The sequence below is a fragment of the Chiloscyllium punctatum genome, chromosome 40 (assembly GCF_047496795.1).
Source record: "Chiloscyllium punctatum isolate Juve2018m chromosome 40, sChiPun1.3, whole genome shotgun sequence".
In the NCBI taxonomy this organism is placed as follows: domain Eukaryota; kingdom Metazoa; phylum Chordata; class Chondrichthyes; order Orectolobiformes; family Hemiscylliidae; genus Chiloscyllium; species Chiloscyllium punctatum.
In genome coordinates, this window is record NC_092778.1 from 5,368,820 (window position 1) to 5,395,304 (window position 26,485).

Here is a 26,485-nt window from a genome sequence, read left to right on the forward strand (position 1 = left end):
TTTGCAGCCATTCAAATAATAATCTGTCTTCCTATTTTTGTGGATAACCTCATATGTTCATCTGTATTAAACTGCACCCTTCATGCATTTGCCCATGCACTGATTCTGTCCAAATCATCTATGCATCCTCTGCCTTGTATAAACACACAAAATTAGCAAATTCAAATCCATGTAAAATCCAGCTGTTCCAACAGGAGACATGTGTTGCTAAAAGAAGCACTCTTAACTGGCACTAAAGCCCCATAAATTGGGAAAAGCAGGTTTCTTAAAATGAAAGAAGATCTGTGCACGTAAATACTTTACTTTTTGCTGAAAGTACTTAATGGGATTTTTACTGAAACATGAGAATGAAACCACTAAAATCCACCAGATGACTGTCTTAATTTGCTTTTGTTACGTGATGTTAATGAACTCATGAACAAGACTTAGGGAAGTTTTATTTCAATGTGCACCAGGGTTGAATAACCCACTAGAGAATTATATTTACTCATGTCTCTGACTTAGCACACAATGTAGGCTGACACACCTGAAACAAGCCTGACAGCCTGCAAAGAGTTTGTATTTGTCAGATGACCCTTTAAACCCAAAGTGAAACTGAAGAAGTTTCTGAATAGAAATTTCCTGGATATGGCATCGCTAAAGCTTAACTCTGGCTGAGGTTGTTACGGGGAATTAAAGCAAAAGATAAAGCTAATTGAGACAGTGCCTTGTGTAGCCTGATCTCTGCAATGGGATACCATTATGGGATGCAGAGTTTATGTGAGGTGCAACAAAGCTCCCTACAGAAAGGTAGGTTTTCTGTTTTGCAGGAAGAAAGAAAATAGAATAGCAGAAGCTGTTGAGAAACTGTATGTGAGCACTAACGGGGCCTGAATCCTAAAATTGGGGTGAGTAGCTCATCTACAGGGCAGTGTGGTGGCTCAGGGGTTAGCATTGCTGCCTCACAGCCTCACAGCATCAGGGACCTGGGTTTGATTCCACTCTCAGGAGGCGGTGGGGGTGGGGTGGGGGATGTTGTCTGTGTGGAGTTTGCATGTTCTCCCTGTCTCTGGATGGGTTTCTGCCGGATGTTCTGGTTTCCTTCCACAATCCAAAGATGTGTGAGATAGTTGGATTGGCCACGTTAAATTGCTCCATAGTGTCCAGGGATGTGTAGGTTAGGTGTGTTAGCTTTGGGAAATGCAGTGTTAAGGTGTAAGGGGATGGATTTGGGTAGGATGCTTTTTGGAGAGTTGGTGTGGTCTTAAAACACCGAATGGCCTGTTTCCATACTACAGGTGTTCTATGGATACACTAAGTAGCTGAGAGTTTGTTTGGAGGAGCAGACTGTAAACTGGCTGCTGTTGGTTGGTCAGTTGAACCTATCTCAATACTTACCTCCTTTCCTGTTGAGTGAGAGATTGGAACTAGGGGGGGCACCCAGTTTAAAAATACTGGATCTCTCATTTGAGAGAAAAAAAGGATTCTATTTTTTGTCTCTAAGGTACATTGGTTTGTGGAATTTCCTTCCTCAGAGAGAAATGGAGGTTCAATCATTGAATATTTTTAAGGCTGAGTTCGATTGAGTTTGAACTGATGTGGAAATCAAAAAGTATAAAGAATATACAGGAAAATAGAGTCGAGGCCACAATTATATTCCCCATCTTCTAATTAAATGGTGGTGCAGACTCGAAGATCTGTATGAGTCATGCTTGTTCCCAAGACTCTGAACAGCTACAGCACCAAGATACACATGACCCAAGTGAGAGAGAATGTGTAGGTTTGAACCTTGTCGTTGTTGATGCTATCTTAGGATACAGCTATGGACAAAAGGTCTCTGAATTTAATATGATTTGAGAATGGAATTGATTTATAGAGAAATGTGAATGTTCATAATTAACAGAGGCAGTTCTAGAGATGTATTCATGGGCGGCATGGTGGCACAGTGGTTAGCACTGCTGCCTCACAGCGCCTGAGACCCGGGTTCAATTCCCGCCTCAGGCGACTGACTGTGTGGAGTTTGCACGTTCTCCCCGTGTCTGCGTGGGTTTCCTCCGGGTGCTCCGGTTTCCTCCCACAGTCCAAAGATGTGCAGGTCAGGTGAATTGGCCATACTAAATTGCCCGTAGTGTTAGGTAAGGGGTAAATGTAGGGTTGGGTGGGTTGCGCTTCGGTGGGGCGGTGTGGACTTGTTGGGCCAAAGGGCCTGTTTCCACACTGTAAGTAATCTAATCTAAAAAAAAAGCTTGAAACTACATGCAAGGCCACGTTTGTGCTTAGTTTGAGGTTGACTTTGAGTTTGACAATTAGAGGAAATATTTTATAAAGTGAAACCCTTCCCTCGATGCCTTTCATCAACATCATTTGGAGATTCCTTTCTTTCTTCTATGGGATCCGACCACACCCATTTAATTTCACTTCCCTCATACTGTCTCGGTTCATGAATGAATCTCGTGACCACCATGTAGCTTTCGTTCCTGATCCCCTGACATTGTAATCTCTCTTCCCTTTCCTTGATTACTGGATGCCTTTCTTTCCAAAACTAATGTAGGTCTGTTCAAAAGATCACACATAAGGACATCCTTTCAAATTACCCCCCCACCTGATCTCCACCCCATTCTTCTTTTCCAGGGTCTCCATAGAGTCATTGTCATAGAGATGTACAGCATGGAAACAGACCCTTTGGTCCAACCTGTCCATGCTGACCAGATACCCCAACCCAGCACGCGGCCCATATTCCTCCAAACCCTTCCTATTCTTTTACCCATCCAAATGCCTCTTAAGTGTTGCAATTGTACCAGCGTCCACCACTTCCTCTGGCAACTCATTCCATACACGTACCACCCTCTGCATTAAAAAGTTGCCCCTTAGGTCTCTTTTATATCTTTCCCCTTTCATCCTAAACCAATGCCCTCTAGTTCTGTACTCCCCGACCCCAGGGAAAAGACTTTGCCTATTTTCCCTATCCATGCCCCTCATAATTTTGTAAACTTCTATAAGGTCACACACCAGCCTTTGACACTCCAGGGAAAACAGCCCCAGACTGTTCAGCCTCTCCCTATAGCTAAAATCTTTCAACCCTGGCGACATCCTTGTAAATCTTTTCTGAACCCTTTCAAGTTTCACAACATCTTTCCGATAGGAAGGAGACCAGAATTGCACGCAATATTCCAACAGCGGCCTGACCAATGTCCTGTACAGCCGCAAAATGACCTCCCAACTCCTGTACTCAATACTCTGACCAATAAAGGAAAGCATACCAAACGCCTTCTTCACTATCTTATCTACCTGTGACTCCACTTTCAAGAAGCTATGAACCTGCACTCCAAAGTCTCTTTGTTCAGCAACACTCCTTAGGACCTTACCATTAAGTGTATAAGTCCTGCTAAGATTTGCTTTTCCAAAAGGCAACACCTCGCATTTATCTGAATTCAACTCCATCTGCCACTTCTCAGCCCATTGGCCCATCTGTCAAGATCCTGTTGTAATCTGAGGTAACCCTCTTCGCTGTCCACTACACCCTCCAATTTTGGTGTTATCTGCAAACTTACTAACTGTACCTCTTATGCTCGCATCCAAATCATTTATGTAAATGACAAAAAAGTAGAGGACCCAGCACCGACTCTTGTGGTCACAGGCCTCCAGTCTGAAAAACAACTCTCCACCACCACCCTCTGTTTTCTACTTTTGAGCCAGTTCTGTATCCAAATGGCTCCCTGTATACAGTGAGATTTGACCTTGTTAATCAGTCTCCCATGGGGAACCTTGTCGAACGCCTTACCGAAGTCCATATAGATCACATCTACCATTCTGCCCTCATCAATCCTCTTTGTTACTTCTTCAAAAAACTCAATCAAATTTGTGAGACATGATTTCCCATGCACAAGATCATGTTGACTATCCCTAATGAGTCCTCGCCTTTCCAAATACACACACATCCTGTCCCTCAGGATTTCCTCCAACAACTTGCCCACCACTGAAGTCAGGCTCACCGGTCTATAGTTCCCTGGCTTGTCTTTACCGCCCCTCTTAAACAGTGGCACCACATTAGCCAACCTCCAGTCTTCTGGCACTTCACCTGTGACTATCGATGATACAATTATCTCAGCAAGAGGCCCAGCAATCACTTCTCTAGCTTCCCACAGAGTTCTAGGGTATACCTGATCAGGTCCTGGGGATTTTTCCACCTTTTCCCATTTCCAAACATCTAGCATTTCCTCCTCTGTAATATGGACATTTTGCAAGATGTCACCATCTATTTCCCTACAGTCTATATCTTCCATATCCTTTTCCACAGTAAATACTGATGCAAAATACTCATTTAGTATCTTCCCCATTTTCTGCGGCTCCACACAAAGGCCGCCTTGCTGATCCTTGAGGGGCCCTATTCTCTCCCTAGTTATCCTTTTGTCCTTAATGTATTTGTAAAAACCCTTTGGATTCTCCTTAATTCTATTTGCCAAAGCTATCTCATGCCCCCTTTTTGCCCTCCTGATTTCCCTCTAAAATGTACTCCTACTTCCTTTGTACTCTTCTAAGGATTCACTCGATCTATCCTGTCTATACCTGACATATGCTTCTTTCTTTCTCTTAACCAAACCCTCAATTTCTTTAGTCATCCAGCATTCCCTATACCTACCAGCCTTGCCTTTCACCCTGACAGGAATATACTTTCTCTGGATTCTTGTTATCTCATTTCTGAAGGCTTCCCATTTTCCAGCCGTCCCTTTACCTGCGAACATCTGCCTCCAATCAGCTTTCGAAAGTTCTTGCCTAATACTGTCAAAACTAGCCCTTCTCCAATTTAGAACTTCAACTTTTAGATTTGGTCAATCCTTTTCCATCACTATTTTAAATCTAACAGAATTATGGTTGCTGGCCCCAAAGTGCTCCCCCACTGACACCTCAGTCACCTGCCCTGCCTTATTTTCCAAGAGTAAGTCAAGTTTTGCACCTTCTCTGGTACGTTTATCCACATTCTGAATCAGAAAATTGTCTTGTACACACTTAACAAATTCTTCTCCATCTAAACACTTAACACTATGGCATTCCCAGTCTATGTTTGGAAAATTAAAATCCCCTACCGTAACCACCCTATTATTCTTACGGATAGCTGAGATCTCCTTACAAGTATGTTTCTAAATTTCCTGACTATTAGGAGTCTATAATACAATCCCAATAAGGTGATCATCCCTTTCTTATTTCTCAGTTCCACCCAAATAACTTCCCTGGCTGTATTTCCGGGAACATCCTCCCTCAACATACTGTCATTTCACAGATCCATGCTCGTCTTTCCTGCATGGCCCTTTTGAATGTCTCCCGTCAGATTTCTATTCATGCCACAGTGAAACAACTCCACCCAAAATCAGAAGCGACATCCTGTCAGACTGTGGTGTGCATCTCTCTTCATTGTCGTCCAGCCTTCGTTCTCTTCTGATACTCCAAGGCATGGCTAATCTGCACCTGAGCACAATTTACTCACTTTTGCTTCATGCTCCTAGATTCCATCAAAAATCTATGGATCTTTTGATAGTTCCAACAGTTCTGATCTCTGTCTACAAAAATAATACAGAGGCTCTTGAGAAGCTGCGTCAATGAGTTCCAGAGTTGATACGAGAACCGAATGATTATAAAGAGCAGGAGAGGTTGTACAGGGGGCTGAGGTTTGTTTTTGCCAGAAATTAGAAGGCTGGGGAGTGACCTAAGACTGGTTTTGAAAATTCTGAAGGGGATGAATGGGGTTTACATCGAGAAAGATGTTTCCATCTGATTTGATTTATTATTGTCAGGTGTACCCTGGGAACAGTGGAAAGTGTTGTCTTGCGTGCTTTACGGGCAGATCATATTACTGTATAGAAGTGCATCAGGTTAAAGAACAGAGTGCAGGATACTATGTTACAGCTGCCAAGAAGGTGCAGAGAGAGACCAACATTAATGTTAAAGAGGTCCATTTAAAAGTATGATAACAGCGGGAAAGAAATTGTTCTTGAATCTGTTTGTAAGTGTACACAAAGTTTTATATCTTTTATATCTTATAAAAATGGGTGGAAGAGAGTATAATTGGGATGGGAGGGATCTTTGATTTATGTTAGTTGCTTTCCCAAGGCAGCAGGAAGTATCGATGAAGCCAATGGATGAGACATTGGTTTGTCTGATGGACTGGGCTACGTTCAGACTCTCTAAGGTTTCTTTCAGTCTCAGGGAGAGCAGTTGTCATATCACGCTGTGATGTACCCAGACGGTGGCTCTGACCTCCATAATTGCGGAGTGCTTTTGGAGGTTAGTTATACCTCATAACAACTAGGAGAAAGTGAGGTCTGCAGGTGCTGGAGATCAGAGTTGAGAGTGTATTGCTGGAAAAGCACAGCCGGTCAGGCAGCATCCGAGGAGCAGGACAATCGACGTTTCGGGCCAGAGCCCTTCATTGGGAATTCCTGATGAAGAGCTCTGGCCCGAAACATTGATTTTCCTGCTCCTCGGATGCTGCCTAACCTGCTGTGCTTTTCCAGCAACACAGTCTCGACTATGGCTCATATCAACACTAGCTTCCCAGTCTGCCTTGATCTCTTACAAATTGCCAACTGGCACAACAGATCCCTGGCAGCTGCCATCTCCCTGGCTCTACACTCATCCCTGGAACATCAGGATAATAAGGATACCTATGTCAGGCCTCTACTTATCGATTACAGCTTCACCTTCAACACTATAATTCCAACCAAAGATATCTCCAAACTTTGAGACCCATGTCTTGACTCCACCCTCTGCAACTGGATTATCGGCTTCCTGACCCACAGACCACAATCAGTGAGGATAGGTAACAACACTTCCGCCATGACAATCCCCAACACTGGTATCCTGCAAGGCTGCGTACACAGCCCAGTACTGTACTCCCTATATACTCATGACTGTGTTGCTAAGTTTTGTCAGAACTCCATCTACAAGTGCGTTGACAACACCATCGTTGTAGGCCGGATATCAAACAATGATGATACAGAATACAGGAAAGAGATGAAGTGAGTGGTGTGAGGACAATCTCTCTCTCTCTGTCTCAATGTCAGCAAAACTAAATAGCTAATCATCGACTTCAGGACTCAAGGAGGAGGACATGTCCATTTCTACCTCAGTGGAGCTGGGGTGGAGATAGTCAAGAGCATTAAGTTCTGAGGAGGATCATCACCAAAAATCTGTCCTGGACCACCCATATTGATGTGATGGGCAAGAAGGTATAATAATGCCTCCTCTTCCTCAGGAGGCTAAGGAAATTTGGCATGTCATGAGGACTCTCATCAACTTCTATAGGTGCACCATAGGAAGCATTCTACCTGGATGCATCACGGCTTGGCACGGCAACTGTTCTGCCCAGGACCGTAAGAAACTACAGGGATGTGTGAACACAGCCCAGACCACCATGCAAGCCAACCTTCTGTCCATTGACTCCATCTTTACTTCTCACTGTCTTGGAAAGGCAGCCAACATCATCAGAGACCCCTCCTACCCTGGTTACAATCTCTTCCAACCTCTTTCATCAGGCAGAAGATACAAAAGCTTAAACACATGTGACAACAGGTTTAAGAACTGCTTTGTTTTCGTTGTTAGACTTCTGAATGGACCTCTCAAATTTCAAATTTAATGTTGATCTTGCTTTTCTGCACCTCCTTTGCACCCGTAATTTTGTATTCCTCGTTCTATTCCATCACCCTATGATCTTTGTATGGTACGATCTGTCTGTACTGCATACAAAACAAAACTTTTCACTGCACCTAAGTACACCTGACAATAATAAGTCAAATCAAATCAGATTGGTTGCTTTCTATAGTGCATCTGTAAAAATTTGTGAGCGTCTTTATGAACATATCAAATTTCCTTAGCCTCCTGAGGAAGTAGAGGCATTGCTGTCTTTCTTGACTATAATGGCAAGTCCACAACTGGGAGATAAATGTGTAAGCATCCACTAAATTCAATAAGGAATTCTTTATCTCAAAAGTGGGAAGCCTACAGACTTGAAACAACTGTGGATCTGTTGGTAATACTCTTGTCCATGAGTCACAAGGATCTGATCTCACTCCAGGTCTTACGTACAAAGATCAAAGCTGACATTCCAATGCAGTAGTGAGAATGGTCAATGATTCTATCATTGGGTGCACTGTTAAACTGACGTGCCACCTGTCTGATCACCCTTCCATGGCACCGTTTTGAAAAAGAGCAGTAGTGATACGAGTGCCCAGGGCAATGTTTATCTATTAGTCAACATTGTATAATAACCTGGTCATTGCCACATTGCTGCATATGGGAGATTACTGTGCATCGATTGGCTGTTCTGATTTTTGCATTACAAACTGTCCCTTTGCTTCAAAAAGTACTTCATTGGCTGTAGGGTTCTTTTAGATGTCAGATTGTCTCCTAAATGGTATGTACATGCAGGTTTTCGTTTTAAAACAACACGCAGTTAGGACAAAGAAATGAGGCATTTGAGGGGAAACTAGAAAAGCACATGAAGGAAGACTAGAGGGTGAAATGAAATGGGCCAGAGGTAGAAAGCTGATGTGAAGGACAGTAACTAACACTTGGGCCTAATGATCTGTTTCATTTCTGTTCATTCTATGTAATTGAACACGTATCCTAAATCTTTTTGGACAGGGATAATTCCAGTTGGCTTTTACTCTTCTTCATGGATGTGGACATTACTTTTTGCCCAACTTAATTGCCTTTGAACAGGTGGCAGTGAAACAGTGGCCTTCTTAAACTGCTGCAGTTCATGTGGGATGGATACACCCACAGTGCTGTAAAGAAGGTAGTTCCATAAATTTAATCCAGCAACAATGAAGGAACAGTGATATTTTTCCGAGTCAGGGAAGTTTGTGACTTGGAGAGGAACTTGCAGGTAATGATGTTTCCCTGTGTCTCCTGACCTTGTCCTTCCAGGTAGAAATAAAATCACGGATTTGCAAAGTGTTCTTGAAGGAGCCTGGGCTGTAGTGAATCTTATACATGCTACACACTGCCATTATCTTTTAAGTAAAACAAAATGCTTACTCCTAATTGCTGTAGCTCTAATTTTATAAGCATATTCCTATGTTCTGGATTTTTCCCATTCTGGCCTGTGTGCAAAACTCCCTTTTCTTATTTTCATGTGTTCATGGTGACTGACTGCTTTGAGATAACACACTGAATGGGAAGCATTGAGTTAACTGGAGTGAATACACTCCCCTGCAAGTTAACCCAATTGACTGTGTCTAAGGTCAAATCTTTGATGCTCCTTGGGGTGGGAAGGACTGAGGTTGTATCTTGCAATGATTCCAGCAGAGGGCACTGTGCGACATATAAATGGGAAAGAGCCTCAAAGCAGGATTGAAAAGCTTCTGGAAGGGCAAAGGTTGAAACAGTTTGGAAAAACGCAGGGTGAAAGACATACGAAACTGTTGGCTTTCTGTCTCCAAGATCCAGAGGAACTCGTCATTCAGCAACAACAAGTGAAGTAAGCATGTCTATACATTGCCGAAGGTTCATGTAAGAGGGCTGTGTGTGTTTACAGATATGACAAATATATTGCATTGGGCAGGCTGTATGAGAGTAATTTACAAGGGGCCCTGTCATTGAGTGGGATAAGCTATCCATTACTAACAGCACTGCTGTTTTTATAAATACAATGTTGGCAATGCCAGTGTTGCCCTTTAAATGGATTTTCTGTTAAAATTCGGCTTGCCACTGTGTCCCTCTCTGAAAAAGCGTTGATTATATTTTTGCCTGGTGTGCTAAGAAAAGGCATTGCTTAATTGAATCCTGAGACAGTAGTATGAAGTTCTTGTAAAAATGATATTTGGCCGCATTGGCGGGACAACATTTGCACCAGTGTTTTTCTCCCGACACCAATACCAGGGTATTTTTTCCCAACACTAACACCAGCTAGTTGATGCACACATTTCCTGCCTCCCCTATTTTTGTCTGGTCATTTGTCTCCTTTTGAAATGAACATACTCCATTGTTGGCATGTGGTTTTCCCTGTCACCCTGAATAACCAATCAACTTTACTTCCTAACCTCAGCTCGTCTCTTCAATAGCCTTTGTTAATGTCAAGCCATCCCTTGACTGCAAGTGACCATTTTGATAAAGGATAGCATTACAGCTGTGCTGAGGGAGGATAGTCCCGAAATACATCCAGGGAAGTTATTTGGGTGGAACTGAGAAATAAGAAAGGGATACTCACCTTATTGGGATTGTATTATAGACCCCCTAGTAGTCAGAGGGAAATTGAGAAACAAACTTGTAAGGAGATCTCAGCTATCTGTAAGAATAATAGGGTGGTTACGGTAGGGGATTTTAACTTTCCAAACACAGACTGGGAATGCCATAGTGTTGAGGGTTTAGATGGAGAGGAATTTCTTAAGTGTGTACAAGGTAATTTTCGGATTCAGAATGTGGATAAACCTACTAGAGAAGGTGCAAAACTTAGCCTACTCTTGGGAAATAATGTCAGTGGGGGAGCACTTTGGGGCCAGCGACCATAATTCTATGAGATTTAAAATAGTGATGGAAAAGGATAGACCAGATCTAAAAGTTGAAGTTCTAAATTGGAGAAAGGTCAATTTTGACGGTATTAGGCAAGAACTTTCAAAAGCTGATTGGGGGCAGATGTTCGCAGGTAAATGGACGGCTAGAAAATGGGAAGCCTTCAGAAATGAGATAACGAGAATCCAGAGAAAGTATATTCCTGTCAGGATGAAAGGGAAGGGTGGTAGGTATAGGGAATGCTGGATGACTAAAGAATTTGAGGGTTTGGTTAAGAAAAAGAAGGAAGCATATGTCAGGTATAGACTGGATAGATCGAGTGAATCCTTAGAAGAATATAAAGGAAGTAGAAGTATACTTAAGAGGCAAATCAGGAGGGCAAAAAGAGGACATGAGATGGCTTTTGCAAATAAATTCAGGAGAATCCAAAGAGTTTTTGCAAATATATTAAGGACAAAAGGGTAACTGGGGAGAGAATAGGGCCCTTCAAAGATCAGCAAGGCAGCCTTTGTGTGGAGCCGCAGAAAATGGGGGAGATACTAAATGAGTACTTTGCATCAGTATTTACTGTGGAAAAGGATACGGAAGATATAGACTGTAGGGAAATAAATGGTGACATCCTGCAAAATGTCCATATTACAGAGGAGGAAGTGCTGGATTTCTTGAAACGGGTAAAGGTGGATAAATCCCCAGGACCTGATCAGAGAAGTGCTAGGGAAGTGATTGCTGGGCCTCTTGCTGAGATAATTATATCATCAATAGTCACATGTGAGGTGCCGGAAGACTGGAGGTTGGCAAACATGGTGCCACTGTTTAAGAAGGGTGGTAAGGACAAGCCAAGGAACTATAGACAAGTGAGCCTGACGTCGGTGGTGGGCAAGTTGTTGGAGGGAATCCTGAGGGACAGGATGTGTGTGTATTTGGAAAGGCAAGGACTGATTAGGGATAGTCAACATGGCTTTGTGCATGGGAAATCATGTCTCACAAACTTGATTGAGTTTTTTGATGAAGTAACTAAGAGGATTGATAAGGGCAGAGCAGTAGATGTGATCTATATGGACTTCAGTAAGGCGTTCAACAAGGTTCCCCATGGGAGACTGATTAGCAAGGTTAGATCTCACAGAATACAGGGCGAACTAGCCATTTGGATACAGAACTGGCTCAAAGGTAGAAGACAGAGGGTGGTGGTAGAGGGTTGTTTTTCAGACTGGAGGTCTGTGACCAGTGGAGTGCCACAAGGATCGGTGTTGGGTCCTTTATTTTTTGTCATTTACATAAATGATTTGGATGCAAGCATAAGAGGTACAGTTAGTAAGTTTGCAGATGACACCAAAATTGGAGGTGTAGTGGACAGCGAAGAGGGTTACCTCAGATTACAACGGGATCTTGACCAGTTGGTCCAATGAGCTGAGAAGTGGCAGATGGAGTTGAATTCAGATAAATGCGAGGTGCTGCATTTTGGGAAAGCAAATCTTAGCAGGACTTATACACTTAATGGTAAGGTCCGAGGGAGTGTTGCTGAACAAAGAGACCTTGGAGTGCAGGGTCATAGCTCCTTGAAAGTGGAGTCGCAGGTAGATAGGATAGTGAAGAAGGCTTTTGGTATGCTTCCCTTTATTGGTCAGAGTATTGAGTACAGGAGTTGGGAGGTCATGTTGAGGCTGGACAGGACATTGGTTAGGCCATTGTTAGAATATTGCATTCACTTCTGGCCTCCTTCTTATCGGAAGGATGTTGTGAAACTTGAAAGGGTTCAGAAAACATTCACAAGGATGATGCCAGGGTTGAAGGATTTGAGCTATAGGGAGTGGCTGAACAGGCTGAGTCTGTTTTCTCTGGAGTGTCGGAGGCTGAGGGGTGACCTTATAGAGGTTTACAAAATTATGAGGGGAATGGATAGTGTAAATAGTCAAAGTCTTTTCCCTTGGGTGGGGGAGTCCAGAACTAAAGGGCATAAGTTTAGGATGAGAGGGGAAAGATATAAAAGAGACCTAAGGGGCAACTTTTTCACGCAGAAGGTAGTACGAATATGGAATGAGCTGCCAGAGGAAGTGGTGGAGGCTGATACAATTGCAACTTTTAAGAGGCATTTGGATGGGTATATGAATAGGAAGGGTTTGGAGGGATATGGATCGGATGCTGACAGATGGGACTAGATTGGGTTGGGATATCTAGTTGGCATGAATGGGTTGGATTGAAGGGTCTGTTTCTGTGCTGTACATCTCTATGACTCTATGATGAGACAATGCTTTATCTAAGACTCTGACAACAATTCTGTACCTGATTATTTCTTCTTTTAATTTGCTTACTAATACTTCTGTGCAAGTCTTTACAGGTCATTGATAAAAGCATCAATACTTTTCCCTTGTTTTTGGGTACACTTATTAAATAAAGTTTGTTTGACAATGGTTTTGTTTTCCAAAGACCGAATTCAGCTTTGATTGCTTTTATTGCTTCCTCATTCTTAGCCTTTTCACTTTCAATCCCTTGTTTGACTAGGACTTTGTGTGTGCAACCATCCCTTGCATACAATGGTATACTGACTTGATCATTGCTTAAACTTCACAGTGAACCCAAATTTGTAAATCTTCAATGTGAATTCAGCTTGCTCCTGCTTGATCCAGTCCTGTGATCTGTTTGAAAGTTTTGCCGGATAGCAGACATTTCCATGCTTTTTCTTTCATCCACTGCCACCATATATGATTTTTATGTCATTATGTCAATATTTGCAGAATCTTCTGAGGCCAGGAAAGCATCAAGTTTATTTCAGAAACATCTTAATGGAACTTTATCTGAAAACTATACTGTAGGTGTATACTTGATGGGCCAAATGGCCTTTTCTGTGCTTCATGACTCTCTGACAAGGCTGCAAAAGAGAACAAGGTCTTGTGATATTATATTTTCCCTATGGTGTATACTATGTGTCATCAGCATATCACATAGTATGCCTTAACCCTTCACACTACAAGCACCACACCTTAGAAAGAGTGTATTGACCTCTGAGGGATTACAACATAGATTTATTAGAACGATAAACGTTGAATTGTAAGGAGAGATGTTAGAAGCAAGGAGTGTTTTCCTGGAAACCTTGACAGTTAATTCATCAATGTTTTCAAGATATGAAGGGGAACAGATAAAGTAAATTGGTAGAAAATAATTGCGCTATTTGCAGAGTCAAGAATGGGGGCATAGTCAAAATGTTTGAGTTAGTTTAATAAGGAACAAATTCAGGAACACTCCTACATGTGAGCAGTCTTCTGCAATTGACGCAATATCAATTGGAAAATGTTTACCTGAGGCTGAAAGGTTTCTGTTACTCAATTATGTTGAGAGATATGGGCTCAGTCAGATATATGGAGTTCGATTAAAGATCAGACAAAATCATATCGAATGGGTCAAACAGACTCAGGAGTGGGGCTGGTGAAATGATATTTTCTTGTACCTGTGTTGGCAGCCAGGTTGGTCATTAATGAGACCAAATGCAATGCAATGGTGACTAAATGATTTGATTTCAGTAAGATTGTTTGATGGGTATTTATTGGGCTTGAAACCATGGAGAATTTCTGTGCAATTCTTTGACCTAGTGCTATGAGATTTTTTTAACTTGCACCTGAGGGCACAGATGGTATCACTACCAATTCACTTAACTCCAACAATGTGGCACTCTTTCCTTTTTACAGAGTCAGACCAGATTTTGTGTCGGTGTCTGTGCAGTGGGACTTGAACCCGTGACGTCCTGACCTCGAGGTAAGGCTAACACTGACTGTAGGGGTAACCACCACAGAGGGCAGTGTATAGGCCACTGAGCCATCAGTGCAGCTCAACATTTCTAATGTAAAATGCTACTGATTTTATTCATTCAGCCATTTACTGAATGCTGTCATCCAAGATTGAGAATCTCATTCCTGGTCTTCGACTAGAATGTGATGAGACAAAAACAGAGAGTTTTGATTCTGGAGTTTGAGCCTATGTCACACAGAACATCAAACAATACAGCACAGAACAGGCCCTTCAGCCCTCAATGAACAAATATAAGCCCATCCCCTATACTAGGAGAAAGTGAGGACTGCAGATGCTGGAGATCAGAGCTGAAAATGTGTTGCTGGAAAAGCGCAGCAGGTCAGGCAGCATCCAAGGAGCAGGAGAATCGACGTTTCGGGAATGAGCCCTTCTTCAGGAATCCTGAAGAAGGGCTCATGCCCGAAACGTCGATTCTCCTGCTCCTTGGATGCTGCCTGACCTGCTGTGCTTTTCCAGCATCCCCTATACTATCCCATCATAATCCATATGCTTTTCCAAGGACTGTTTAAATGCCCCTAATGTGGCTGAGTTAACTACATTAGCAGGTAGGGCATTCCATGCCCTTACCACTCGCTGAGTAAAGAACCTGCCTCTGACATCTGTTTTAAATCTATCCCCCCTCAATTTGCAACTAAGCCCCCTCATATAAGCCGATGTTATCGTCCTTGGAAAAAGACTTTCACTGTCTACCCTATCTCATCCTCTGGTCATCTTGTATGTCTCTATTAAATCCCCTCTTAGTCTTTTTCTTGCCAATAAGAACTGACCTAAGTCCCTCAGCCTTTCCTCATAAGACCTTCCCTCCAGACCAGGCAACATTCCGGTAAATCTCCTCTGCACCTTTTCTAATGCTACCACATCCTTCCTATAATGAGACAAACAGAACTGTGCACAACATTCCAAGTGAGGCCACACTAGCATTTTGTACAGTTGCAGTATGAGATCATGGCTCCGGAACTCAATCCCTCTACCAATAAAACCTAACACACCATATGCCTTCTTAACAGCACTACCAACCTGAGTGGCAACTTTCAGGGATCTATTACAAGGACACCAAGATCCCTCTGCGCATCCACACTACGACTGGAGGATAGCAAATGTGGTTCCCTTGTTCAAGAAGGGGAGTAGGGATAACCCTAGTAACTATAGGCCGGTGAGCCTCACTTCTATTGTGGGCAAAGTCTTAGAGAGAATTGTAAGGGATAGGATTTATGAACATCTGGATAGGAATAATGTGATCAAGGATAGTCAGCATGGTTTTGGTGAAGGGCAGATCGTGCCTCACAAACCTTATTGAATTCTTTGAGAAGGTGACTAAGGAGGTGGACGAGGGTAAAGCGGTAGATGTGGTGTATATGGATTTTAGTCAGGCGCTTGATAAGGTTCCCCATGGTAGGCTACTGCAAAAAATACGGAAGTATGGCATTGAGGGTGAGTTGGAGGTTTGGATTAGGAATTGGCTGGCTGGAAGAAGATAGAGGGTAATAGTTGATGGTAAAGGTTCATCTTGGAGTGCAGTTACTAGCGGTGTTCCGCAAGGATCTGTTTTGGGGCCATTGCTGTTTGTCATTTTTATAAATGACCTGGAGGAGGGGCTAGAAGGTTGGGTGAGCAAGTTTGCGGATGATATGAATGTCGGTGGAGTTGTTGACAGTGAGGAAGGATGTGTCAGGTTACAGCGGGATATAGTTAAGCTGCAGAGCTGGGCAGAAAGGTGGCAAATGGAGTTCAATGTGGGTAAGTGTGAGGTGATTCACTTTGGTATGAGTAACAAAAAGATGGGGTACTGGGCTAATGGTCGGATACTTGGTAGTGTGGATGAGCAGAGGGATCTTGGTGTCCATGTACACAGATCTCTGAAAGTTGTCACCCAGGTAAATAGTGCTGTGAAGAAGGCATATGGTGTACTGGCTTTTATTGGTAGAGGAATTGAGTTCCGGAGTCCTGAGGTCATGTTGCAGTTGTATAAGACTCTGGTGCGGCCGCATTTGGAGTATTGTGTGCAGTTTGGTCACCATTCTATAGGAAGGATGTGGAGGCACTGGAACGGGTGCAGAGGAGGTTTACCAGGATGTTGCCTGGTATGGTAGGAAGATCGTATGAGGAAAGGCTGAGGCACTTGGGGCTGTTTTCATTGGAGAAAAGAAGGTTTAGGGGTGACTTGACAGAGGTGTACAAGATGATTAGGGGTTTAGATAGGGTTGACCATGAGAACCTTTTTCCACGTATGGAGTCAGCTATTACGAGGGGGCATAGCTTTAAATTAAGGGGTGGTAGGTATAGAACAGATGTTAGGGGTAGATTTTTTACTCAGCGAGTTGTGAGTTCATGGAATGCCCTGTCAGTAGCAGTGATGGACTCTCCCTCTTTATGGGCATTTAAACGGGCATTGGATAGGCATATGGAGGATAGTGGGCTAGTGTAGGTTAGGTGAGCTTGGATCGGCGCAACATCGAGGGCCAAAGGGCCTGTACTGCGTGGTATTTTTCTATGTTCTATGTAATCCTTCCATTGACCCAGTACTCTGCCCTCCTGCCACTCTTCCCAAAGTGAATGACCTCACACTTATCCGCACCAAACTCCATCTGCCACCCCTCAGCACAACTCTGCAGCCAATCCAAGTCCCCCTGCAACCCACAACATTCTTCCACACCGTCCACCACTCCACCAACCTCAGTGTCATCTGCAAACCTACCAACCCACCACCCATGCCTGCGTCCAAGTCATTTGTAAAAATGACAAACAGCAGTGGTCCCAAAATCGATCCTTCGTGTTCAAATCACTGGAGTGGGTCTTGAATCCATGAACATCTGATTTAGTAGAAGACTGCCAATAATGGACTCATAGCCAATAGTTAAACCAGTTCAGTTTGGAAACACTGGAAAAATAATGGGCCCCTGCTCCAGATTGTAACACAATGATTCCTGTCAGGAGCTCAGAACCACGTGGATAGGGGTGATACCCTCTCACCATCTTCATGAATTAAGTGTCACTACAGAAACTTTAACCCAGTAGCATGTCATAAGACTCCTCCAACGAGATTTGTTAAATAAAAATTGGTCCTAAACCCAATAAGGAAACATTATGACAAAATGACCAATAGCCTGGGCAAAGAGGGAGGTTCTACACAGCGTTTTAAAGAAGGAAAGTTTTAGGAAGGGAATTCCAGAGTCTGAAGGCAGAATCACAAATGGTGCAGCAGTTTAAACTATGTCGGGACAAGCAGCCAGACATGGTGGAATAGAGACATCTCAGTGTCATGTAGGGTTGGAGGAGGTTAAGTAATGAGGAGAGCTGGTAGTTCTGGCACCCAGATTTCTCAAGCTCTTCACCTCTGGGAATTTACTCATTCGGGATCTGTTTCAAGTTAATAGAGATTAGTTGCTCCCCTCCATTACCATTGTATGTGTGTAGAGCAGGATGGTCTGAGGTCCAGTCATGGAAATGTCTCTTTCTATTCCTAACATACTGCACTCTCTGTGTGAGAGATTTTCCCACTGACATTGTTTCAGTTCTTCTCATTTATGGATGAGCCATCAGTCTTCCAGGTCCAGTCTGTTTCATATCACTTCCCTCTTTCTCTTTCACCAGCTAAGTTTGTAAGCAACCTTCATGTGACCTCCTTCTCTGTCAAACATGTGACTCTTTTGATTTTTAAAAAAAAATTTGACATCACCATACTTTGGATGAAAATGTGAGAGAAAAGACTGCTGAAAGTGGATGATTTAAAGATGGGGTGATCACAAATGTGTGTCTTTAAAACACTCCAGATTGGAGAATGGTTGAGGGAGGTAAGGAATTTCACAGAGTAGGGGGAGGAGGAACCAGCGTAAGAGATGCAGAGATGAGGTTTTATCCTTTTGAAGTGAGAATGCATGGAGAAGCAAGAGCAATTAAGCTTAAAGCATGGGTCTATTGGGATTGATCCAAGCTATGGCCATCAATATCGTCAAGGGATTTATGCAAATGTAATTTAATCTTGTCATATAATTTGCTGTATTATTGGTGTAAACTGTCTACAAGACTGTTTTAACACATCCTTCAAAATGAATGAGCAGTTTCAACTGCTCTCCGGAGTGATGCAAAAGATGCCATAGCATCGTTTGGAAGAGGAGCAGAGTCCTGAATCAATATTCATCAATAAAAAAATTGAACTTTATCACATTGCTGTTTATATGAACTTGCTGTATGCAAATAAGTTGCTGTGTCTCCTTCTTTATAGCAATGACTACACTTCAAAAGTACTTTATTTTTAAAAAGTTTGGGATGCTCTGAGGTCATAAAAATGATAAACAAATGCAGGCCTTTCATATATTTCACCACATGCTGGTGCTGCTGTGAATCAATGGGGAAAGTGTGAAAGTGTGATGACACGATAAAGACAGTGCAAGGGAGGATGATGGTCCAGGAATTCTTGGTGGGACTTTAAGGAAATTTCCAGGGAAGATTGCGCATTCTGCAGATCAGGGACCACTTCTGACAACATGGAGTTTTAAAACTCCATCCAGTTGATTTAATGACAGTGCTCAGTGCCAACAGACTGCAGGCAAGCCTAGCTTAGCAGACTAAGTATTCCTGCTTTGATTACAGATACATTCTCACTCTTACACAGTTGAGCAAACAAACAATTGGGTGTATGGGGGAGTTCAGACCATTTAGTTATTGTGGCAGTAAGAGCTTAACTTAGGGGAAAAACAGATTTGAGAGTATTGCATTTATTTGGCACCTTTCTTAACTTCAGAGGATCTCAAAGTTTTACAGCCAATGACATACTTTCTAAACTGTGACTATTGTTATGATTTTGGAAAAACAACAACCAATTTGCAGAGAACAGGATCCCATAAACAGCAATGAGATAAATAACCATGTAGTTCTGATTTTAGATATGGTTTGAGGACTAAGTATTGTCTAGAGTACTGGAGGAATCTCCCCTACTCTCTTTTGAAATTGTACTGTAGGATTTTTAACATCCATCTGAGAGGGAACCAGAAGTCTCGGTTTAACCCCAGAGGCAACAAACCCCCACCGCGCCCCCCATCTCCTTGGAGGACCAGCCTAGGTTTTATGCTGCTCTAGAGTGGGACTTGAATCTGTGATGTACTGTCTCAGAGGTGAGGGTGCTGCTCCCCACTCTGTCACTGCCAATGAATAACTGACTGTGACTCTTCCAGGAGTAGAGGAATGGGCTCTACAATGGAGATGGTTTCCTCTCTGTTTAACCTCCTTTGTTTATTGTGAAAAGACAATTGTTAGAAAGAAAATGCTGCATGATTGAATATTCAGTCCCTAAAGAGTTTTTTTGCATGTCACCGTGCCTCAGTCGGGAGCACTCTCACGAGCACCTCCCCTCAGTGTGTCAAGGTCTGACATACAGCAGTCTCTGCCTTGATCAATTGGACATTAGACAGATCCCCTACCTCTGACCACTGCAGTGACTGTGTGTGTGTGTGTGTGTGTGTGTGTGTGTGTGTGTGTGTGTGTGTGTGTACCGAGCTGGGTTGTACATCTAATATGTCAAAAGGACAGATGGACAAGGTATTGGAGGACAGCCTTTCCTTCATTAACCTCTCCATTTGAAAGGAGTTTGGGAAATGGGACAAAATTGCGATGAAAATAAAATTAATTATGTTCTTTATAATTATTTCAGGGTCAGTGTGATGGCTAATGAGAAGGTGTTCCTGCTGAATCCCTTGGTGGGTGAAGAGGGGATGAAATCTCACCACTTGGTTCAAGGAAATGTAGCGCAGGGCTGTACCCATCGACACTGGTATCTGTGGGTATCGATTCCCACCATGATACTTCTTCTCGGTCTAAATGCCTCCTGGTCTCACCATTGGTGGACAGTCGGGCACTCTGCCATCAGCTGGGCAGAGGCTCCAGAGAGGGAAGTGCGCCATGTGCAATCCTGGAATAGGCAGGAGGATGCACGGAGAGATCTTGACAGCTGCTCCCGGATCCCGGAAAGCCGCAGGTTTGACTGTTACCCTGAAAGAGACCGAGTGGTCACCCGGGAGCTGTGTGAGCAGCGTGCCTGCTGTTTTATCCAGGTACCCCCAAATCTAGCTGGGGTGCCCTGGTGCTTCTACCCACCCAACTTTCCGAGTTACACCCTGAGGAACCGGACCCTCACAGAGCTGGGCGAAGCTGGAGAGCTGCTGCGATGGAATAAAACCTACTACCCACGGGATGTTTTCAAACTTCAACTCAACGTGATGTTTGAAGCCAACAGCAGACTTCACATCCAGGTGAGGAATTCCTACCCAAGCTGAAACGGTGCTACTTTTAAACCTTGAGATCTGGCAAATCTAGCATTTATTAGCCATCTTTAGGCATTGCTGGACTAGATAGTGCTTCTGTCGTTTGCTTGGACAGGGCATGAGTAAAGCAGTTGGATTTTTAATGACAAGAAGTGCATGCGTTAAATCTGCAGAGGCTGTTTTTCCAAAGGTTTTCTCAGGATGTGGGTGTTCCTGTTTGTCGCCTGTCCTGATTCCTGTCAGGATTCTGAATCCTCTTGAACTGTTCACTCAATACAACAGTGCCCACACTTCAAAAAGCACATAAGAGGCTGTGCAGCACTTTGAGACATCTGGAGGATGGGAAGGGTGCTATGCAAATGCTTTCTTCCACAAGTATTTTCCTGTGCTATTTCAGAGGGTAGGTAATAGTGAGGCACATTGCTGTGGGACTGGAGTCACAGGTATTGACAAATCTCCTTCCCTTTAAGAACACTAATGAAACGGTCAAGTTTTCACAACAATCCACCAACTTCATCGTCATTATCATTATTGCCAGTTTTTAGCATGACAGTTTTAAAAAAGCCAACTTACATTTTCAAAGTATCATGGCAGAATTCAAGCTGTTATTCTCTAAATTATTAGTCTGGAAAAAAGGAAGATATGCATTTGTATAGCATCCCTTGTGGGTATTTAGGTCTGTTTCAATTTAAGATTTACACGTTAACTCTAATAAAGAAGATTCTTGGGCGGGAGAGAAAAAGCAATAACTTCATTGCACTCCTGAGAAACTGGGTGTCTCACTGATAGAGCTTTGGCCCACTTTCTGTTACATCAGTGATCTCTTGAAACTAGGGTAATCCAGGCAGGTGCTTCATATATGTTTTCTTTTCTTTTTGTGACACAACGTAGATAAATGATTCTTCAAATCCACGATATGAGGTCCCCATTGATGTTCCCAAGGCAACCCAGAAAGCTAAGAATCCATTGTATACTGTGGAATATTCTGTGGATCCATTTGGAATCATCGTGAAGAGGAGATCGACAGGGACAGTGCTGTATGTTCTTTAAAGATTTCTATCCTCCATTTCACTCACCAGAATTTTCCAAATGGGCTGGGATGGGGGAACAGAAGCAGGGAGAGAGAAATTCTTTCCAGGTATGTGAGGGTGAGAGCATGTGTGAGGATGAGAGTGTACATACACAAGGTCTAGACTGTATATCAGGGCCCAGTAACAGATGCTTGGGTAATATATATGGCTGCTGAACCCCGGTCTGGCATGGGGTCCAGGAGCAGCAATGGAGCCCCTGATTTTGACTCAGCCCTGTTTGTGTGAGTGATCTTGTACAGATTGATAACTTTGTAAATATTGTATATACTCATGTAAAAGTCTAATTTTTTTTAGACTGTTTTTAAAGGTTCAATTTATGGGTCAACTATTACATGGGCACTAATTTTGAGGGGTTGAAATTCATGCTGCAGTTCAAAATACTATTATTAGCAGAAGTTGATTTGATCAATCAACTAATCCTGGGTAAAGAAAAAACACACTGAATTACGGTAAAGAATTACCAGACAAAAGCAAGAGAAACAAGAATGAATTACTGGTAGTAAATTTTATTTATACATACTAGTATGAAAATTTAACATGTCAAAGTTTCATTGATAATGGCACACTTCGAATGAAACATTTATTAAATTCTGAATGTGTAAGTGTCTTGAGCTTTCCCACCAAACTCTTCCATTTCCCTCCCATTTACTCTTGTGTGTAATTTGTGGGTTAATGGGAACGTGCAGTTTCTTTTGTAAGGGGTTTAAAATGCAACATAGTAGGGTCGACTTTCACATGAGATATATGGAAAATACAAGATTCTTTGACCAAAAGTCTGGGGTTGACTTTTACATGAGATTGAGTTTTACATGAGCATATACAGTAGTAATTCAGTGCTCCAATTAACAGTTGAAGAGGTGACACCACAAGATTTCATGTTTTAAAACTTATAATGAAAAGTCATGGACAAATTTTGTGTTTCATTTTAGTTGCCTGTTATCAATATATTTGTATGTGGATGTGTGTACTTTGTTTCTCTTGAGTGTTTTATTAACCAACAGCAAGTTTTTGTGTATTTTAAAAATGAAGAATATCATGTCATTTCTCACACATTGGCCACGTTGGTTATGAAAATGTGAAGAATCAAATACTTGGCTCGTGCACCATCATCACACGTACAAAATTAATTACAGAGGAAGAAAAAAAATTATGAAAATAACTTAAGATGGTCTCTGTCTTACTGTAGGCCTGATGTTTCTTAGTTGAGTCATTGCTTTCACTGGAAAAACAAAGATTTCTTAGTAACTGTGAAGGTTCTTTTAGTTCCATCTGCTGAGTAGTAGATTTCAATGGTGAACTTTAAAGTGGAATAGGCTTAGAGAGAGCTTTCCTATCTTTCTCAAGTCATTTCATTGAGTCACTGCAATGCTCTGTTAGCTGTACATGCAGGACACTTTATCTGATGGAGTCCTCCTCAATGTTGGTTTGACTTCTGCCATTCTTTATAAGCAGAGAGTGAAGATAGCCACCATATTACATGTCTTTTGTGAGAAATTTCCTATCCTAAAGTATCCAGAACCTGCTGTATTGTAGTCTTCAGAACTCTGATTTCCTCGACAGTGGAATTCTCCATGCAAATTTTATTAATAACTGATTTGTAAAAGTAGGTAGGTTATCATACCCACGCAATAACCTCTAGCTTATGTGAAACATATATGGCCTTAAATGAGCAGTGTTTGGATTGTCGTCTAATCTGAATCAAGTGGTTTGACAATTTCAGGATTGAGCCCTCCCTCAAGTATAAACAAGACCATGTAGGTTTGAGGAAGGGAGTTCTGGGAGGAAACGGAAGGAGGATCAGCTCAGGTTGAGGAGGCTAACTTAGCTCATGAGACCCACAGTTGGTCACATCCAGAAGTATGTCCTCTGTCCTATCTGGAGATAAGATAGTTTCTTAATCCACAAAGATATCTGGTGAGCCATTTTGATTTTTCAAACTTTTATAACGTAGCATTTAAGATGTACCTTAAGAATTTATAATCTTGCCATGCCAGTACTCGGCACAGCAGTGGCAAAATACTAAAAGTACCATTGACTAACCATTATCTTGTCAACAACTTATAATTTAAAATCACAATACAGAACATTTTCTCTTTTATTTTAGCACAAACTTCACAGATATACATCACTTTTATTTTTAGTAGACATTCACTTTGCCTGGAGCAAATCCAAGGCGATTCTGAACTCCCCAGAAATTATTTCTGTTGTTTTCCTTTTTTGGCTTGGGGACCTTTCCTCTCAGAAGTGTCTTTCATAGTGATGATTTTCTCTGAAAGATTTTTCTCTAGTGTAAGCTTGTCAAATTTGCTTGCTCCATTTTAATGCTTCCTGAATTCAGTCTTCAGTCCAAGAATGAGCTCCCACCCACATTTCTGTGTGAACTACAGAGTTTTTCTGACTGTATTTGTTCTCTCCCTCCTGGGTCCTGGCAGACCAACTATGTGTGTAGGTTTTCAGACACATCTTGTATTACCTGATATTTGCAACGTTCCTCTGGTATTTTAGAGACTTTCAGTCTATCCACATCTAGCCGATGTCAAGTCAACATAGACTTACCAGACCATAGGGCTGTTTTCTCTTTAGAAAGAGATGACTTATCTTGAAGGTTAACATACATCAAGCGAGGTGAGAGGTTGAGAAGGAGATACCTTCATGGTAACCTCAGCCAGTGTTGGGAATTGAACCCACACTATTGGCATCACACTGCTTCATAAACTAACTGTCCAGCCCGCTGAGCTAAACTGGCCCCCTCCATGGCTAGTACTTAGGCAGCTTCCATTGTCTTCAAATGTGAACATCTTGTAGCTGCACCAATTTGCATTCCTTTAATCTCTAACAGTCAGACCACCCAGGCTTGCTATCAGATAGACAGTGAAACAGATCATATGACTGCCTTCGCTTTACCTTCATTTGGGAGCAATATCTAAAACCATAATTGTGTGTGTGTGTGTGTCAGAGTGTTTGTTTCAGTCTCTGTGAGTGTATGTGTGCCTCTGGAGGAAGCTGAGTTAACAATAGTTTTATGTTATCGCAGGGCAGTTCTGAGGAAGATTCACTGGACCAAAAACATTAACTCTGCTTTCTCTCCACAGATCTGATGAGGTTTTCCAGAAATTTTGGTTTTTGTTTCTGATTTCCAAAATCCATAGTTCTTTGGATTTTTTTAGCCTCACGGTCTGCATCAGTGACAAAGAGCTTTTTTGTGGAGCCATCACATTTGTGATATTTGAGTTTGGTGGAATGCCAAGATAGAGATTAAATGCTTTCAACTCTTTCAAGTTTGAACGGTCTTCATAGAATCTTGGAGACAGGCCTTTGGTCCATTGCACTTTGTGTTTAATGCATTATCCAATTAGTCCCAACTCTCTTTGCTCTTTCTCCATAGTCCTGCCATTTTTCCCTTTTCAAATATTTATCCGATCCCCCTTGTGAAAGTTATTATTGATTCAGCTTCCACCACCTTTTTTAGACAGTACTTTATAAATCACAACTCACTGCAGAAAGGAAAATTCTCATTTTATCCAAGTTTCTTTGCCAATTGGCTATTGTCACTGACCTTGCTGCCTAATCATTCTGTCAGAAACATCCATATTTTTGAACATTTCCCCTTAGCCTTTTCACTTCTAAGGAAAACAATCCCATTTTTTCCTGGTTTTCCTACTTTACTGGAGTCCCTCATTTCAGGCAATCATGGTTCATCTGTAGAAGTGGTCCCTGAATTATGAATATCGGAGTTATGAATGCTCACACTGATGATCAAGATCCTATACAGGGGTGTATTAGGATTAATTTTAAAGATCTGACATATCAACATTTCCCTTCTACTTCTGAATGGCTATTTTGTGTTACATTTATTGTGTTCCGATACATATCGGAAGTGGCAAATGGTGAAATTTGAATTCAATTTTTTTAAAAATCTGGAATTAAGAATCTAATGATGACCATATGTCCATTGTCGCTTGTTGGAAAAACTCATCTGGTTTGCTGTACCTGGTCTTCAAATCCACAGAATATGGTTGACTCTTAACTGTCCGCTGGGCAATTAGGGATGGGCAACAAATCCTGGCCAGCCGTGCTCACATCCTATGAATGAATAAAAAAAACCCCAGGAACTGCCTATATCTCCTTTCCACCAGCCTACTGGCCTCTCCAAATATGATGCCAACCCAGGTTGAGAAATTGGCCCACTACCTCAACCTGGAGCCACCAAATGGCTGTCACACCATGCTATCTCAATCAGTCCAAGGGGGTAGGTTCCCCCGTGTATTACTTGTGAACTGCAATGCTATTCGGCCCCCGCTGACCTCTCTGTGTTTTGAAACAGGTTAAACACGACGGTGGCTCCTCTGTTCTTTGCTGACCAGTTCCTGCAGATATCGACCCTGCTGCCTTCAGTTCACATCTATGGCCTTGGGGAACACCGGGCCGGTTTCCTGCAGAGCGTCCAGTGGAACACTTTGACTTTTTGGGCCCGTGACAGTGTGCCAAGGGTACAGTATGAATTGGAACATTTCAGAAACAACTCTGCATTAGGATAACTGAAGCAGATCTCTGTCCTATTTAGAACTGGCTACATTGTCACCCTCCAGCTACAGCTCAGCCAATCTAGCTAGATGGGGAATAGGATACCAAAGCCCAGAATTACTCCGAAATATCATGAAACCACAGATAAATACCCAGGAACTAATGATTATTTCTCAGAACCCTGATGTAATCCACACCGCGGAAGAAAAAACAACACATTTTTAAAATTACTTTTATATCATCTAGAAAGATGTTAGAGATAGGGACTGAGGATTCCAAAGGTCTTTTGACTGATAGTTTATATTTATGCAATGGGATGGCGAAGAC

The 26,485-nt window shown here is 42.3% G+C and overlaps 1 protein-coding gene across 5 annotated transcripts in view; it reads left to right on the top strand.

Annotated features, from left to right (window-relative positions):
• The window catches only part of gaa2 (alpha glucosidase 2), an 80,733-nt gene that overhangs the window by 4,922 nt on the left and 49,326 nt on the right, over positions 1 to 26,485 (top strand). For 4 of the 5 annotated variants that reach the window (XM_072559221.1, XM_072559218.1, XM_072559222.1 and 1 more), the window contains 4 exons: positions 14,166 to 14,232; positions 19,934 to 20,531; positions 21,435 to 21,580; positions 25,959 to 26,124. In XM_072559221.1, the coding sequence (XP_072415322.1) occupies positions 19,944 to 20,531; positions 21,435 to 21,580; positions 25,959 to 26,124 (900 nt within the window). In that variant the 5' untranslated portion in view covers positions 14,166 to 14,232; positions 19,934 to 19,943. Of the gene's footprint in view, positions 1 to 9,340; positions 9,455 to 14,165; positions 14,233 to 19,933; positions 20,532 to 21,434; positions 21,581 to 25,958; positions 26,125 to 26,485 lie in introns of those variants that run through there. The other variant, XM_072559219.1, reaches the window with a different exon arrangement.